Below are 19,207 nucleotides of genomic sequence, written 5' to 3'. Positions count from 1 at the left end.
AAAAAAAAAAAAAAAAAAAAAAAAATCTTTTGTCAAATATTTCTAAGTGGCCACATATTGAAGAGAACAAAAGAGTAAAAAGACTAGAAAAATCACCTCAAAGAAAATCCTCAGATCTAACTTACATTTAACTAGCTAATTACAACAGCTTGTTTTTACCATCCCATTACACCACAAACAACTTCTAAAATATAATGTTTCATAATGCTTCTCAGTTCTGTTTCTCATATGGTCAATAAAGCCTCTACCAGATCAACCCTCCACAGATAAACTATAAACTCTAGACAAAACTACCCAAAGACACCAGAAAGAGGCCAAAAGAGGCAGATTCCAAAGAGGGAGGCAACGCTTGAAGACGGCAATGGACTGGGGTGAGCTCCCCATTTTCATGACTTAAGCTTGCATGCAGGTCCCAGTCAGGGGTAAACACCCACAGAAAACTCCGTCTTTTTGGCCTGAAGAGCTAGAGAACAGCTTGGGGGAGTAACCACAGCTGCTGGAAAATGAGGAAGAGAAAGGAGAGAGCCAGAGAGGGAGAGCCCCAACTTCTATGTTGCCCAAATCTCTAGCTGATTCCATAACCACACACGCAAAAGACAGACTCCAAGCAGCCTAGCTAGGATAAAAGAACTGAGATTTAAGCTGCCACCCAAATTAACCGCCTGCTAGAACAAATTAACGCTCTTCGGAGGAATATAATAGAATCCAGTCTTCACAACCTAACATTCACAAATGCCCAGGATATAATCCAGAATTACTCAACATACCAAAAAAGAAACCAAACCAAACCAAACCAAACATAGTTAAACATGATCTACTTAGAAGAGACCAACCCTGAGATGACCCAGATGTTGTATTAGCAGGCAAAGTTATTAAAACTATGTTCAATGACATAATGAAAAATATTCAAGATGAAATAAGAAATCTCAGTAAATTACAAAAGAACCAAATAGAAATTACAGAACTGAAAAATACAATATCTGAAATTTAAAAATTCACCAAGTGAACTTAACTGCAGAATGGAGATACATGAAAATCAATCAAACTATCCCTCTTTTTTTGGCCGTGCTGCACAGCATGCAGGATCTTAGTTCCCAGACCAGGGACTGAACCTGAGCCCCCTGCAGTGGAAGCACAGAGTCCTAACCACTGGACCACCCGGGAATTCCCTACCCAATTTTAAACAAGAGAAAACAGATTTAACAAACAAGTCTGTGGGTCAACATCAAAAGGTATAATGTGTGTAACTGGAGTCCCATACGGAAAGCACGAGACCGCCCCCCGCCACCAAAAAAAATTTTTTAGAAATAATGGCTAAAATGCTCCAAATTTGGCAAAGACATAAAATTTCATACTGAAGAACCAGCAAACTCCAAGCAGGATAAATACAAAGAAAACCACACCTGTGAGCTCATTATAGTCAAATTCCTGAAAACCAAAAGCAGAGAAAATTTTGAAAAACAGAGAAAAACAACAGATTATACACAAGAGAACAATGATTTGAATTCCATGATTGCACCTGAAGACAGTGGAACATCCTTAACGTGTGGAAAGAAAAATCATCAATTCAGAATTCTATATCCAACAAAAACATCCTTCAAGAATGAAAGTAAAATAAAGATACTTTCAGACTTGCAACAAAAACACTAAAAGAAGTTCTTCAGGCTGAAGGACAATGATACCAAAAGAAAACTCCAATCTTTAGAAATGAAGAACATCAAAAAATGGTAAATATCTGGATAAATATAAAAGAGTATTTTACTCTCTTTAATTCTTTAAAAATACCTAAGAAGGGCTTCCCTGGTGGCGCAGTGGTTAAGAATCCACCTGCCAATGCAGGAGACACGTGTTCAAGCCCTGGTCGGGGAAGATCCCACATGCTGCAGAGCAACTAAGCCCGTGCACCACAACTACTGAGCCTGTGCTCTAGAGCCCACAAGCCACAACTACTGAGCCCGCATGCCACAACTACGGAAGCCCATGTGCCTAGAGCCCATGCTCTGCAACAAGAGAAACCACCATAATGAGAAGCCCACACACTGCAATGAAGAGTAGCCCCCACTTGCCCCAACTAGAGAAAAGCCCTAGCGCAACAATGAAGACCCAACACAGCTAAAAATAAATAAATAAATAGATATATTTTATTTATATATATATAAATACTTAACAAAAGTTACATTTGTGGAGTTTATGAAATACGTACATGTATTACTTATAAAAAAGAAAGGGAGTAAATGGACTTTCAATGTTTCAAGGCTTGCACATTTTATGTGAAATGAGAAATATTAACTCTAAGACTGGGAAGAGTTAAGCATGTATATTATAATCCTTAGAACAACACTAAAGGATGCTAAGAAGTAGCCAAAAGGCTAATAGATTAAAATGAAATTCTAAAAACTGTTCAAATAATTGAAAAGGAGGCAAGGGAGGAGGTACTGGGGAACAAATAAACAAACAAAACAAAGACAAACAGAAATAAATTAAAAGAAGTAAATTTAAATCTAACCATGTCAACAACTGCATTAAATGCTAATGGGTGAGGGGACTTCCCTGGTGGCACAGTGGTTAAGAATCTGCCTGCCAATGCAGGGGACACGGGTTCAAGCCCTGGTCCAGGAGGATCCCACATGCTGTGGAGCAACTAAGCCTGTGCGCCACAACTACTGAGCCCACGTGCCACAACTACTGAAGCCCGTGAGCCTAGAGGCCATGCTCCGCAACAAGAAAAGCCACCACAATGAGAAGCCTGCACACCGCAACAACGAATAGCCCCCACTCACCCCAACTAGAGAAAGCCCGTGTGCAGCAACGAAGACCCAACGCAGTCATAAATAAATAAATAAACAAATAAATGCTAATGGATGAAATACTCCAATTAAAAGAAACTGACAGATGTAGAGAACAAATGTATGGACACCAAGCGGGAAAAGCGGAGAGGGGGAGTGGTGGTGGTGGGATGAATTGGGAGATTGGGATTGACATACATACACTATTATGTATAAAACAGATAACTAATAAGAACCTGCTGTATAAAAAATAAATGAATACATAAAATTCAAATAAAAAAACTAAGATTAAAAAAAAAGCAGAAACTGTCAGAATGGATAGAAATGCAAGACTCAAATATATGCTGCCTACTGGAGACACACTTTAATAAATGGATGAAAAAACGTATACCATGTAAAAGTAAGCATCAGAAAGTTGGAGGGACTATATTAATATCAGATAAAGTAGACTTCAAGACAAATAGTATCAGAAATAAAGAGGAACATTTCAAAATGATAGAAGAATCAATTCATAAGAAGACATAACACTCATAAATGTATACACACCTTTTAAGACTACTTCAAAATACATGAAAGGAAGATTGACCAAATTAAAAAAAGAAATGGACAATCCCACCCAGTTAAAGATTTTAACACTGGCACTCAGCAACCGCTAGAAACAAACACCAAAAAAGTAGACATACATGATATGAACTACACCATCAACCACCCTGACCTAGGTGTCATCTGTAGAATACTATTGGCAATAACTGAAAAATATACAGGCACATGGTATTAACAGTACATGGTACATTTACCAAGACAGACCATATGTTAGGCCATAAAACAAGTCTCAATTTTTAAAGTGCTGAAATCCCTATACTTAGGGAAAATTTTAAATTTGAAAATTTAAAACCACACTTCTAAATAATCCATGCATCAAAGAAGTAATCACCAGGGACATTTTTAAATATTTTGAACTGAATGGTAATAAAAATGTATCAAAACTTGTAGGATGCAGCTAAAAGTGTTCAGAAGGAATTTTACTGCTATGGTGGACAGATCCTAAGGTGGCCTCCCCTCCACAATACCTGCCTCCTGGTATTCACATCTCTGTGTAATCCCCTTCCGAGTATGGGCAAGATCTCTTAACTTCCTTCTAACAAACTAAATATGGCAAAGGTGATGGGATGGCACTCTACTGATTACATTATATAGACTCCACCTTGCTAGCAGACTCACTCTTGAGATTCTTCCTGCTGGCATGATAAGTAGCTATGGGGCAAGAACCACCGGTGGCCTCTGGTGAACAGCCAGAAGGTAGTTGGGGCCCTCAGTCCTACACTGCAAACCTAAGTTTCCACTTTAAGAAGCTCGAAAAGGGCAAAGTAAACCCAGATTAGAAGAAAAGAAATAATAAAGATCAGAAATCAATGAAATAGACAAAAAAGAGAACATGAGCAAAGTCAAAAATTGATTCTTTGAACAAAAAACAATAAACCAACAGGACTTCCCTGGCAGTCCAGTGGTTAAGACTCAGCACTCCCAATGCAGAGGGCATGGGTTCAATCCCTGGTCAGGGAACTAAGATCTCACGTACCGCAAGGTGCGGCCAAACCAAAACCCCCCAAAAAACAACAAAATTATAAGCCTTTTGGTATGTTGAAAAACGGTCCCCAAATGATATCCACGTCCTAATCCCTGGAACCTGCAAATACTACCATATATAGCCAAAAAAAAAAAAAAAGAGAGAGAGAGAGAGAGAGAGAGAAATCTTTGCACATGTGATTAAGTTAATCTTGAGATGGGGAGATTATCCTGGTGGGCCCTAAATGCATTCCTATTAAGAGACAGAGGGAAACTTTATACACACAGAGGAGAAGGTGCTATGAAGAGGGAGCAGACAGATTTGAAAATGCTGGTCTTGAAGATCAGAGTGATGCAGCTGCAAGCCAAGAAATGCTGGCAGCCTCTTGAAGTGGACGAGACAAGGAATGCATTCTTCCCTAGAGCCTCTAGAGAGAGCATGGCCCTGCTCGACAGCTGGATGTTGGTCCGGTGATATAGATTTCAGACTTCGGGCCTCCAGAACTGTGAGAGAATAAATTCTGTTGTGTTAAGCCTCCAAGTTTGTGGTGATTTGTTACAGCAGCCACAGGAAACTCATACAAACCTCTAGCCAGACTAACTAAGAATATAAGAGAATACAAATGACCAGTTACCAGGAATAAAAGAAGAGTTATCACTATACATATTATAGAAATAAAGAAACATTAGGGACAATCACTTTTATACAGATATATATCTGGGTCACCATCCTTGATCTCACCTGATTTCAGTTCCACATTTTCAACTCCTTGCTATGTTATTACCTGATTGTTCAGAACACAATTCTGGCCTAAAAAGTATTCCATCTATGGTTATACAGGGCTATTAGTTTGCAATTTTTACCATCTCTCCTCTTACACTATACTTTTTGCTTGGAGACCTTGACCCTTCCCACACCCATGCCTGCTGCTTCAGGTCCTCTCTGGACTGCCCTATCACTCTTACTTCCTTCCACCTAGCCAATGCCTGCCCTTCCCCTCAAGCCTCTTCCATTTCCCATGGACACTTTCTCTGATTGTCCTAGAAGGGACTCTTCAACCCTTTCTCTGAATTCCCATAGTATTTCCTATCTCACCAGTAATTTTAGCATTTTCAAATGTGTACTTCCCCCTCCACCACCAAAATGGATAGTCAAAGAAAGCAGGAACCAAGGAACTTTAAAATTACACTTGCAACCAGCAGACACTAAGTCAAAGGTTGGCCATGGACCCAATCCAGCTTACTCAAACTGGTTTAGAATATACAGTTTTCTAGAAAGATTTTAATTAACCAGAAGTCTGATAAAATAAAAGCAGGGTTTAGTTTTTCTTAGAAAAAAAAATTCTGGTATCTCTTGACCCTCATTCCCACATAGCAACTGTCCTGCAGAGGAAAAATCATCTAGGGCTGGCATGTGTTTTGCAGTTTTTCACAGTTCCCATCACTCCTCCTCCTATCTCACCAGCTGGTTTCACTCATGTGCATTACTTATATGATCTGCTTAAATAATGCAAAAGATAAAAGGCCACAAAAGAAAGAGCTACAGCCCTCACCATATAATAAAATTTTGTCCCACAAAAAAAAATTTTTTTTTACACACAGAAAATGTTTCTCAATGGACAATGTGCCTATGAATTAGCCAGGATTCATTAAAGGAGTCCTAGTCCTCTCTCCCTCTCTATATAGAGTAGTGCTGTCCAGCAGAACTTTCTGTGGTGATGGCAGTGTTCTATATTTGCACTGTCCAATATAATAGCCATTAGCCACATGTGGCTACTGAGCACTTCAAATATGGCTAGTGCAATGAAGGAACTAAATTTTTAATTTAATTTAAAGTTCTTAGTTAAGAACATCATTCCTGGGACTTCCCTGGTGGCACAGTGGTTAATCCACCTGCCAATACAGGGGACACAGGTTCGAGCCCTGGTCCGGGAAGATCACACGTGCCGCGGAGCAACTAAGCCCGTGCGCCACAACTGCTGAGCCTACGTTCTGGAGCCCGTGAGCCAAAACTACTAAGCCTGCGTGCTGCAACTACCGAAGCCCACGTGGCCGAGAGCCTGTGCTCCGCAACAAGAGAAGCCACCGCACTGAGTAGCCCTCGCACTGCAACGAAGACCCTACACAGCCAAAAAATTAATTAAAAAAAAAAAAAAAAGAATATCATTCCTGGACTTCCCTGGTGGCCAATGGTTGAGACTCCATGCTTCCACCACAGGGGGCACAGGTTCCATCCCTGGCAGGGAACTAGGATCCCACATGCTGTGTTGCGCGGCCAATAAATATATATATACATATATATATATACACACACACACACACACACACACACACACACACACACATATACATATGTATATATATATATATAATTCCTGCTTTTCATCTCCTACTTTCCAGTCTCCTTCACTGCTTCCAACTCCTCAGCTGACTCCTTAAATACTGGTATCCCCCAGAATTCTATCATTTCTCCCTATCGCTAGATGATTTTATCCTATATAATCACCACTATGTCATCTTTAGCTCTGAACCCACATTTGCAAATGCCTATTTCTCCCACAGGCATGTCTGAAATTAAACTCCTCTTCTCTATAAACCTCCTTTTTTTATAGTCCTTATCTCAAATTACTAACCACTCAAGTTTTCAAGCTGGGTACCATTTCTGACTCTTCACTTCTGCCTCATCAGAGAAATGTCCACTCGTATCTAGGATTTGCTTTAAAATAGTCCAGCAGAGATGGGAAAAGTATATGGGAAAACAAGATTGATAAAATGCTGACAACCGCTGAAGCTGGATTATGGATACATGTGGGTCACTGTATTATTCTACCTACTTTGGTTTGAAATTTTCCATAATAAAATTTTTAAAAATAAAACTCAAGGGATTCCCTGGTGGCGCAATGGTTGAGAGTCCGCCTGCCGATGCAGGGGACTCGGGTTCGTGCCCCGGTCCGGGAAGATCCCACATGCCGCGGAGCGGCTGGGCCCGTGAGCCATGGCCGCTGAGCCTGCGCGTCCGGAGCCTGTGCTCCACAATGGGAGGGGACACAACCGTGAGAGGCCCGTGTACCGCAAAAAAACTAAAAAATAAAAAAATAAAACTCAAGAATCTCCCCTTCTCCAGCCTTTCTCTCTCAATACCTTAGTTCACTCATTAGGGCTTATATGGATTACTGAACAAGCCTCTCCAAAGTGGTCTTCCTGTCATCTGTCCCTTTCTACTCTAGTTCTACACTCAACTCTTCTATTTTACTTAATAATTTTGTCGTTCTTAAAGATTTCTGCCGGCTATGTCCAAAACCTATGGGACAAAGTCCAAACTCTAGCATGGCATCCAAATCTCTTCAAAATTTTGCTGCAATCTACTCTTCCAGTTATCAATGTCTGCTCCAACCACACTGACTTACCAATACACTGGTCTCCCTGAATTTCCTTATCTAATCTCCATGTAGATCAATTTATATTCTCTGAGGAAACTTTCCTGGCTCTCCCTGTGAGTGTCACTTCCAAAAGTACCCTTTTTTGCACAGATTTTTTAGTACTTACCATGGTGCACTGCACTGTAATTTTCAATAAAATTTTGTGTAAATGAATCCCCATTATAACACTACCACCAGCATAAAATAAATAAGCTACAAAAACACATATTGTACAGCACATGGAATATAGCCAATATTTTATAATAACTATAAATGGGGTATAACCTTTAAAAATTGTGAATTACCATGCTGTACACCTGAAACTTATATGATATTGTTCGCCAAATATACCTCAATTAAAAAAAATTTTTAATTAAAACAATTTTAATTTAAATAATACCACCATAAAATATGTATGTTACAATAATTTCCACAAAAATGAAACTGCCAAGTAAAGAATCTAGAGACAATAACTAAAAGGTATCTTCTAAAGGAACTCTGGGAGAGTAAAAAGTAATGTCACAGTTTATAGCAGAGGTGAGCATGAAGCCCAATTAAGAGAAAATAGTTCATAGGCAGCATTTAAAAGGCATGTTTAGTTTTTAAAAGTGAGAATTCACATGTCAGAAATAATAATTAAACACTTTATCTCCATTACTAAAGATTTGTGTTTTTGGATAAAATTTCAGAAACTTACAAAACTAGCAAGCACTATTATGTTAATCTCAGTAATCTGTTACTGAATGTCCAAGATTATGCAGGAAAATGATAGCCCATTTCTTATTTTTTAAATGGGAAAAACTATAATGAATTTATTATTTTAAATGGGAAAGATTATAATGGATTTAAGTTACATATTAAATTTCTTAATTAGTAACTTAAATACATAGTAAATTACCTATTATATATGTATTAGATTGAACCACACGAAAGAGCTATTTTTATAGGTAAAAACCAGTCAAACACCAGCAGTTTCACAAGGTTCAACCTAACAACAAACAGGTTAGAATGAAAACTGCTTCCTTGATTACAAATGAAATGGTTAATAAAGCTGTTTATATTAGAGACCTCTTTTCCACAGTAATCTCTCACACACTCTGCTTCCTCCTCTACAATCTTCCTCAACACTTTCCCAGCTTTTCCAGGACTCATTCGTATAACACTAGGAAAAAACAGGGGCTAAATAAAAGGTACTGTGACAAAATGTTCAGGACAAGCACACAATGCCCGACAATGGCTCACAGTATGAGCTGCTCAGTGTGATGCTAGCGACAACAGCGATGCACATCCCATTTATGGATGCTCATTTCGAAGCATCTACAGGTGATTCTGAAATTCTGCCCATTATAGGAACGTAACTCAAGATTTATCCCACCCATAATTTTGTCTAAAATGCTGTACTGAGATGGAAACTAAATTTTTGGTGCTCAGCATGATGTAGGGTATACGGAAATAGAAACAGAAATGTTGTACACATGAAACTTAATGTTATAAGCCAATGTTACCCCAATAAAACACAAATCTAAAATTAAAAAAAAAAAGAGAATGAAGCCCTAATGACACCTTAATTTTCAGCCTATGTGACCCTAAGCCTACCAGACTTCTATCTTACAAGACTGGGAAAAAAATAAATAGACGTTTAAAAAACGAAAACCTGTACTGAATTTTGGAAAATATGATTTTTTTCCCATATAAACATGGGCTGGAAAAATAATGTATGGTCCATACATTCTTCAAAGTTTGGTTATCAAAAAAATAAGAGATGTTCTACTGGGGAAAGGCAGATATTCTGCAGGATATGTCTACATTCAATTTGAATGCTGTACGACTAGAAACTTTTTGTTAAGATTTTTTGAAACTGCCATTCTGTCCTTCCCTAACCTTGTAACTTAAGCATGAAGTGTGTCTCATTTCACAGTGCCTCCAAATATTACACTCCTGAAAATGGTGATGTTCAAGCAGATGGGGTCATTAGAAATCTTGGCGTTTGTGTGTGTGTCGGGGGGCGGGGGACGATATGAGGTTGAAAACATAGCAGTGTTTGATCCCATTATTTTTGTGTAGTTTTAATATGTATGTATTTATGAATATATATACATGTATGTATACATATACACATTTAATTTCATATCAGATTCAAGAGGTCATGAGAAGTCTGGGTTGAGAAACACTACTTTAAAACAAGAATTTTTTTTTTAACAGCAAAAGAAGCAAACAGTAAATACTCCTCAATCCATTTATTTGTGAAACTCCTGATTCCATTTTTTTTTTTTTTTGCGGTACGCGGGCCTCTCTTTTTGCGGTACGCGGGCCTCTCACTGTTGTGGCCTCTCCCGTTGCGGAGCACAGGCTCCGGACGCGCAGGCTCAGCGGCCATGGCCCACGGGCCCAGCCACTCCGCAGCAGGTGGGATCCTCCCGGACCGGGGCACGAACCCGCGTCCCCTGCATCGGCAGGCGGACTCTCAACCACTGCGCCACCAGGGAAGCCCTGATTCCATTTTTATCAGCCACTTGTTTCTTCCTGACAGCATCCCTCACAGAAACATTTTACTGAGCACTTACTATGTGACAGACACTCAGTACTTTACATCTATTAGCTCATTTACATCTATTAGCTCATCCTTAGAGACCTATAAGGTAAGTGGAATTATTATCTCTATTTTACATATGTATAAAGTTTTCCTAGTTGGTGTGGAGCAAGGACTCCCCAGGAATCCTGGCTTCAGTACACAGTACCACTTCCAGAATAGAAAACTGTCCTCTCCAGTCTGTCTCTACCAGACCATTTCTTTCCTTTCCTTATCAGCATGCTCCCTTCTTAGAAGCAACCAAGCTGTGCTCACTTTCATCTGGCAGGCAAATTCAAGTGACTGCTCCTACCTCCCTTGCCAGGCATATCCAGCAAAAGACCTGCAAGCAGGAGAGAGGCCTGAAAGTAGTCAGGCTTATGGGCCTTCGTTTCCCCACTGATAAGTGCTCTGTATATAGCGCTACAATTTTTCTACACACACACACACACACACACACACACACACACACACACACACTACCCCTTCAATACATTCATTGAGAGAAAATTTTCAAGGCACAGGTAACAATCAAAAATCTTTCTCTCTACTCCTTGGGAACAAACACTGCCAACAGTTTATTTATGATTATAGTTAGCATTGTAACTTTAAATTTATACCTCTATTTTTTTAAATTTACCAACGTTAGACTACATTTATCTTTTGAACCCCAGCTACGGAAGATGAGGAGCATACTCGCCTTTCCATTAATCTTTCCCTTCCCTTGTCATCTCTCCATTTTTCTTATATTATTTTTCCACTGTTATGGTAAACAATTTGCACTTTATAATTCTTATACGTTTTGTCTTTGGCAGACTCTAAAGTTTATAAACTAATAAACAGTACTTACAACATTATGACAATGTACATATATTTCACTAGAGAATCAAGCATGGATGGACAATGAAAGAAGAAAATAGAGCTACTAATTTAATAGACATAAAATAAGCCAAAGAATCAAACAAAAAATAACATTTACTGAGGACTTAATACTGTGCTAAGCACTCTACATGTATCATTTTATTTAATCCTCAAAACAACCATATAAGGAAGGAATTATTAGGCCAACTTTGCAAACAGAAACTAAGGCTAAAGTTCTATCACTTGCCCAGGTGAGCTAGTATGGAGGAGAGCAGGAATTTGAATCCAGCTATGGCTCCAGGGCCTGAACTCTTCACCACTACACTGCTTGCTCATACTAACTATTCTTTCACTTTCCTTTTCCTAGCAATGTCTAATTAGTGCCCTGCGTAGCAGAGGGAGTGTGTTATACAACAAGACAGAGCTTAACATTATTCTGTCTAGATATTTAACTTGTTTTGAACTACATGTTCTATTCTGAATCTTTTAAAACCATTAAAATGACACTATATTCAGCCTCTCTACTCACCAAATCTGGGAAGCGTTAAAGCCTATGCTTTATGGCTACATTTCACAATATAGTATACAAAAGCAAAGTGTAGGTCTAAGTGACTTTTCCTCTTCGCATATTAAAAACCATGAAACAGAACATTCAAAGCATAGTCTAATACAGAAAAAGTCTTTAAAACTCAGGAATGAAACTTTAAAAATGAAACTTCCTTGAAGATAGTTATCATCTCTATTCTATCTTAGGTCATATTTTTCAATTGGGGATGAGTTAAGGGGTTACTGAATTAACCAATATGATGTTGTTTCTTGCTACGTTATATCCAGTATGGAGCCATATAGTAGACTGCTTTCATTCCAAGTTATCTTTATTTCTAAAATTTACAGGTGAAGAGAACCTCATTTATAAGCCAACTCTCTCCTTATGATTTCCAAGCACAGACGATTTTATCACTGTCCTCGCCAAGACACTGAGGTGCTAAATTCATTCAAAATATGAAACCATCACCGGCCAGTTGTAAATCAGGTTCTCCTGATACTGAATTCTCTAGGGCAAGGGGTTAAGGGTCCGGGGTCATAATCATTACCTAAACCCTGACACCTTTTCGATCCAACAAAATATATTACTATACTGAATAACTACTTTGGGGTTTATTTCCGTTGAAGCTGTTCAGGAAACAGCTGGTTCACCATACATCATCTACAATTCAGAACCAGCTTTTAAACTATAGTAGCATTCAAACAGATGTGGGTTAAGAGAAGTGCTAGTTTCAAGAGCAGCTCTAGAACTGACAGCCACTCATCCTGTCCACCAGTTTTTCAAAGATGTCCTGAACTCTGTAGGTATTTGTAATTTGGCGCTTTTTATTTTTCTTTTCATCCGTTTGTTTACGTATCTGTCACTCGCTTTAAGCTGTGAGTTTCAGTATAGGTGAGGGTATGACATCTTTGCATCACCCAGGACCAGCACAGCGTCTGGCACACAGAAGGATCTGAATGCCTACGCGATTAACCAGACCAGGAAGTCCATGCTGCAAACGAAAACGGAGGGGGGACGTTTTAATTGGAAGGTCAAGGAACCAATTACCCATTAAAGGATTACAGACGTTGGGCCCACTCACATCAAACAGCCCTACCTTCCTTAACGCTTTACAGTGTCCAGGCAGTGCGGCCGCTTGCCCTGGAGAGCCCGAGGCCTTCAGCCTTCGGGCTCCCATCTCTGCCTGCAGATATCGGTGGGAACATCACGGGACTCGACCTGGCCTCGGCCCTCCTCCCCTCCCAGCTGCGGCCATGCTTCAGCCCGGGACTAAACTCCGGCCGCGGCTTCCTGCTCTAGGCCGTACCATGACAGAGCAATTCGAGTGGGCCAAAGGCAAACCCAGTTCACTCACCTACTTGGTAGAGCCGGCCCTCGGGGGAAAAAATAGTAATGTGGCGGTCAAAACCAGCGCTGGAGCCACGGGACATGGTGCACCACTACTCCAAGCACAATCCTGGGGCCCCGTAGCTCCCGCACCAGGCGTACAAGCCCCTCCGGAAGTTGCAGCGACTGCTTCCGGGGCACTGGCGGGCTTCATCCGTTCTTGCGCCCCGAAGTCACGATTCTAGCGTCAGTTCCCGCGCGCCTGAGAACTCGAAGGCCCCGCCCCTGGTGGAGGGTGGGGAGAGCGGACCAAAGGCTTTCGATGTGCGCATGCCCGTGTGTGGGCGGCTTTACAATGGTTGGTGAAGTTCTCGTTGAGGCGGTTTACAGAGCTTTCATCTAGAGAATGAATTGACTATAGCAAGAACAAAAAAGCTTTCCGGGGCCAGGAGTTGCCTGTCTGTGGGATCGCGTATTTAACAAGTCTCTCGTTAGTTTTGGCACCTGTATATCCAGCCTGGCTCTGGCTTGCTGGCGTTCTTCTAACCTCTTTACCCAACCACTTTGCTTCCTGCTACTAGAGGGAGAAATAAATGGATTGCAGCTGCTCCCGCAGCAGCCGTTAATTTCAGATACAGAAGGGAGCGTGTTCTGCTAGCCACTCCAGAGCAGAGTTTTCTGGCCAGGCAAGATCTTCCTTTGGCCAACAGCCCCCGACAGTTTTGTCTTAAAAGTGGAACTGGGGTTGAAATATAGGTATAATACAGGAATCAGTAGGCTTGATTGATAATGAACAAGAACCGAAGGGAAAGGCTCATAGCAGGCCGGCGTTAGATGAACTAATGAGAATAATTCCCAAGCAGGCGAGGTAGCTCCGGAGAACAGCAGGTGGCTTTTGGAACTGTAAAATGTGCCTATTTTGACATACCTCAAGGCACGCTCGCTCCTATTTAGTGAATATAAAATGCAAAACAGATGTTAAGCTAGTGTCGCCCGCCCCCTCTGCCCAGTAGTTTGTGCGCCAGGAAGGCCAGGTATACCAAGATTTCTGGCACTTCAATACCAGCTGTAATGAATACTGAAGTAGGGATTCTTACCTCTTAAATGTATTTTCTCTTAAACTCACTTTCCATTTAAAAGAAAAAATTTGGTAAGAGCCTCCTAAGGAGTTTGTTATGGAAGTTCCGATTTCTCAAGAGTGTTTTTTAAAAAATAAACTTCTATTTCATTACTGAAAAAGAAAATTCAAAACTGAAACTCGATTAAGAAAATACTAAGTGCAGACATCATCTCTGGCACACAGGGTACTTTCCAGCTCTAGCTGATTCCCAAGTGTACTGATAAAAGTTGTCCCTTGCTTCTGGTTTAGGTCCCTATCCTCAGCACCAACTCCTCCTGACCTTTTGAGTACTTTTTTTTTTCTCAGACACTGAGCAAGCCTCCTAAACTGTAATTCCTACAGTTTACCTGAAGAGTCATAGATAAAATGAGTTCACTGTAAGGCTGCTTGGAGGGTGAACTCATTCAACAGCCCCCCCCCCCCATGCTGATATTTCCTCAAAACTAGGTCTCTAGCTGGATCCTTCTCTGGTGCTGAGTCTTCTCTAATGGCATATATGACATTTTTCACATTGAGACACATGGTACCTCAAAACCCAGCATGTTTAAAACAGAACACCCGGGGCTTCCCTGGTGACAGAGTGGTTAAGAATCCGCCTGTCTGTGCATGGGACACAGGTTTGAGACCTGGTCTGGGAAGATCCCACATGCCGCGGAGCAACTAAGCCCGTGCACCACAACTGCTGAAGCCCGCGCGCCTAGACACCGAGCTCTGCCAACAAGAGAAGCCACCGCAATGAGAAGCCCGCGCACAACGAAGAGTAGACCCCGCTCGCCGCAACTAGAGAAAGCCCGCGCGCAGCAACGAAGACCCAACTCAGCCAAAAATCAATCAATAAAATAAAACAGAACACCTCATTCCATCTCTTTTCTCCCAAGCCAGTTCCTGTCCCTCATACCACACTTTCCAAGTCCTCAGAGCCAAAACCCTGCAGCAGCCTTCAGTTCCCCAAAACTTCCTATTCTGTCCCCCTGTAGTCTTTTTTTAACACAAGCTTTTAAAAAATTATTACTATTATTTATTATTATATATATTTTTGGCTGCCTTGGGTCTTCGTTGCTGTGCGCAAGCTTTCTCTAGTCGTGGCGAGCGGGGGCTACTCTTCGTTGTGGTGCGCGGGCTTCTCGTTGCAGTGGCTTCTTGTTGCGGAGCACGGGCTCTAGGCACTCATGCTTAAGTACTTGTGGTGCGAGGGCTCAGTAGTTTGGCTCGCGGGCTCTAGAGCGCAGGCTCAGTAGTTGTGGCACGTGGGCTTATTTGCTCTGCGGCATGTGGGATCTTCCCGGACCAGGGCTCGAACCCGTGTGCCCTGCATTGCCAGGCAGATTCTTAACCACTGCGCCACCAGGAAGCCCCCCATGTAGTCTTGATCCTTCTTATTCTGCTCTCCTCTTTTCTGTTGTATAATTCATAATTTTGTTCACTGTTTATTGTCTCTCCTCCCCCAACCCAGGTTCCATGAGGGCAAGAATCTTTGTTTTGTTCACTGGTATAGTTCAGGCAGCTTGAACAATACCTAGCATGTATTAAGTGCTCAATAAATATTAGTAGAATGAATGAATCCCTTACAACATAGGGATTAGGAGTGCATCCCTTTCTATTTAAACCTGAATTTAAATCCCATTTGTGACAGTTACGAGATATGTGACCTTATGCAACCTCCCTAAGTCTGGATCTCCTTATCTGTTAAATTTGGGTAAGATCCACTTTATGGGTGCTGTTGTGAGGATTAAATGAGAGAAGGCAAGAAAGTGAGGTGTTAAACAAAATACCTAGCACATAATAAGCACTCATTAAACGGCTGTGATAGTTGCCTTCCTGTCCAGTCAGTCACCAAATCCTCTTGATTATTCCTATGGGGTAACTCCATCTGCTTTTCACTCCCACTGCCACTGTCTGGATTAAGACCCCTTTTCCAGTTTGCCTGGTCTGGCACAGTAGCATCTCTTCTTGTTGATCCACATTCTTGGAATCGTTTTCTTGAGCAAGATCTCATTGGGTTGCTTCTCTGCCCAGATTTCTTTGAGCTCCTGAATCAAATTCAGCCTTGAGCTTAGCTGGCCTCGTACCTATCTTTTCAGCCTTGTCTTCCACTTCATCCTCCTATTTCCATTGCAGGGCTACATTCCACAGCACAGCTTTGAGAAGCACTACCTGATATCCTCCTCAGGCTCTCCCCTTCCCCCGCACTCCTGTTCCTCCTGTAAGGACACTCATTCCCATCTCGTCATCTAAGAAGCTCAGGTCCACCAATCTGCCTCTTTTCCCCTATATGCCTAGTGCATACAACTTACATCTTTTATTAGCCTGAACCAAATGAAATGACCATTTCTGTAGGTCAAAAGCGTCAAATATTGGTAATCATATGGTTTACTTTAAAGAGTTGTGTGTAGGGGCTTCACTAAAGACTGACAGGGCAGAGCCTGAATACTTTTTATCTCTGTGTTCTCTACCACCCCTGGCATGGGGCTTGGCTCATAAAAGTTCAGTAAATGACTGTCAAGTTGAACTAAAAACTGTAGAAAGACAGGGAACAATTGAGAAATGCTTTCATAGCTGCCTTTCCTTCCCACGTAGACACAACCCACTGTGAAGCACCCCTGGGTGTTCCCTGCCATGCAATGACGGGATATTAAAAATCACATAACTTCAGGCTGTGAAAATTATTTCACACATTCAAACAAATTCTGATCCTCTGTTGAGGTTGCATTTAAGCTGGGCCCTAAAAGAGGCATAGGATTTTGGATGGCATATACACATTAATACCCTAAAGGATGCTTCCTGGAAGGAGTCGACCTCATTTTCAATACAACACAAACTGAAAGCTAGAATTAGAACATCAGGCTCCTTGAGGGCAGTGGCCACATCTGTTTTGCTCCCCGGTGTACCCTCAGTTCCAAACAGTACCTAGCATGAAGGAGGCGCTCCGATCATTCACTGAATATGCATTCTCACTGTTTGGGCTTTCTACTATGTTGAACTGTTTTTATTTGAAGAGATTTGTGAATAAGTGAAAAATCCAAATCTCAAAAACCTAAAAGGCCAGAGATTTTATATTAGAATTTGAGGTTTTTCCACAAGGCCAATGGATTCCTCCGGGAAATCTTTCAGAAAGACGAACCCCTTGCTGATTCCATTGCTAAGGGAAATCCCCAGGAAGCAGACTTCACCAATATGTGCCTTGGGTACCAAGCAGCAGCTAATCTACTCACCCAGGTGGACTTCCCCCTGGGTTGGGGAGCTTTCACAGAAGTCTGGGGACCAGTGCTCCTGCAGCTTTACCACAAGCCTATGGGGGCAGACTTGCTGTGTCTGTATGGAAAATTTGACCTTCCTCTCTGTTGGGCCACCAAGTTAGACTTTCTGAAATGACTCTCTGGCTTTTTGAAAACTTTTAGAGATGACTTGACATCTCGTGAGTCTTGGAAAATCTCCTGGGGGCCTCCATCTGACAAGGCCCACATTCTCCCCTGGGGGTGGAGGTAGGTGGAAGGTAGGGGTTACCCACAAGGCAAAGGTAAAAACTGGCAGCGTAGATTCCCAGTGACTGCAGACATGCTGAATCACATGGTGTTTAAAGGCAAGATAAGAATTTAGCCCTTAGCTTAAGACGCTCTGCTGGTGGTTTCAGTGAGCCAGGGAATATAAAACTGAAGCTTATCTGTGTTTCCATGTGATATTAGCAGGTGTTGAAACACTGGTAATAGAGTATCTTAGGAGAGTTAGGATTCTCTGATGTCAAGGGGCCCCAGAGGTCAACTGTGGCCACAACAGAGCTAGGGATGTGGCAGTTCTGTGTGGACAGTAGAAGGGAGGTAGCTCCCTGGTCAGACTTTGAGCTATCAGGTGCCCCCTCAGGGGACTGAGGGCAAGAACCTTGTTCCATTCGTATTTCTCCCTATCTGTATCTTTCTCATACCAATAGAAACCCTAAAGCTCTTCCTGTACCCCAGTAGCTATGGTTGGCTACCTAGGAGTTGTCAATCTGTTTGAGTCTTGGGGAAAAAGAAAAGGGTGATTTCTTTGTACTCCAGTTCTATAATTTATGGGCAAAGGACAGGGACAAATGGGGCATCAAACGTGGTGTGGGAAGTGCTACCGTGACATATGAGGCACTTGGTTATGCTTCTACTCAAAAGCTCTTCAAACCATATTCCAATAAGGTAACACTCCCCAGCGCTCTCTCCCATAACACCTAATGTGGTTCTCTCACCCTCCAATACCAATGGTGGGTTCAATATGGTGTCTATCAACATAGCAGTCATACAGCTATCATTTCCCTGCTACTCCATCCTTTCCTTTCCAGTCAATATAATTCTGCATCTGGATTCTGTCAGTCATCTCCAATAATGATAATGCTGTCCTTTGATTTGAAACGGAATAAACTTGTAGCAGCTCAACCCAAAGGACATTTAACTAAATCTCTCCAGGAACCCCTTCTAGAGAGCCAAAACCTTTAGCTTTCAGGTCACTCTTGATTTTTAGCTATAACAACTTCAGTATAAAGTTGTTATAGCTAAAACAACTCTTACAACTTTTGATGTTTCTCTTGTTTTCCCAAACTCCCCCTTAAATGAAAACCCAATGCTTGACTGATGACTGAGCTCTTGTTTCTGAAAGCCAAGGACTTTGAGAAACACTAAGAATTCTCATGGGTCTCCCCAGAATACTGGAAGAAGCATTGGAAGACCCCAGCTGGCTTGGGCTTAACCGTTGGTGGTTTTTAACATACAACTTCCCCTTAAGCATGATAATACAGGAAGCCTTTCACAGCTTGAGAGAACAGCAAATGTTCCAGTGAAAAATAAGATGGGGAAGGGAGGGGCCTGAGTCCTGAACATGGTCAGGCTTTGCTCTGAGTGTCAGAAGCACTGGATTTGAATCTGAGCCTTGCCAGTGATCAACTGGTGGCCACCACCTCGGTTTCTTCTCTCAAACAGGTGACCACACTGTACCCACCTTAAAGGCATGGAGGAAAAAAATATTAAGCACAATGAAAATAAGTCACCTACT

General features: G+C 41.5%; 1 protein-coding gene across 4 annotated transcripts in view; it reads right to left on the bottom strand.

The window, feature by feature from the left end:
- The window catches only part of PSMA6 (proteasome 20S subunit alpha 6), a 33,796-nt gene that overhangs the window by 9,076 nt on the left and 5,513 nt on the right, over positions 1-19,207 (bottom strand). For 2 of the 4 annotated variants that reach the window (XM_007464825.1, XM_007464822.1), the window contains exon 1: positions 13,103-13,328. The exons of 1 other annotated variant lie outside the window; for it this stretch is intronic. Coding sequence is in view for 1 of the 3 variants with exons in the window: in XM_007464822.1 (XP_007464884.1) it covers positions 13,103-13,178 (76 nt within the window). In the remaining 2 variants the exon portion in view is untranslated. Of the gene's footprint in view, positions 1-13,054; positions 13,329-19,207 lie in introns of those variants that run through there. One more of the 4 variants, XM_007464824.1, reaches the window with a different exon arrangement.

The sequence above is a fragment of the Lipotes vexillifer genome, unplaced genomic scaffold (genome assembly GCF_000442215.2).
Source record: "Lipotes vexillifer unplaced genomic scaffold, Lipotes_vexillifer_v1.1 scaffold324, whole genome shotgun sequence".
Classification (NCBI taxonomy): domain Eukaryota; kingdom Metazoa; phylum Chordata; class Mammalia; order Artiodactyla; family Lipotidae; genus Lipotes; species Lipotes vexillifer.
Note: the sequence above shows the minus strand (reverse complement) of the source record. Positions and strands in the feature narration are given on the sequence as shown.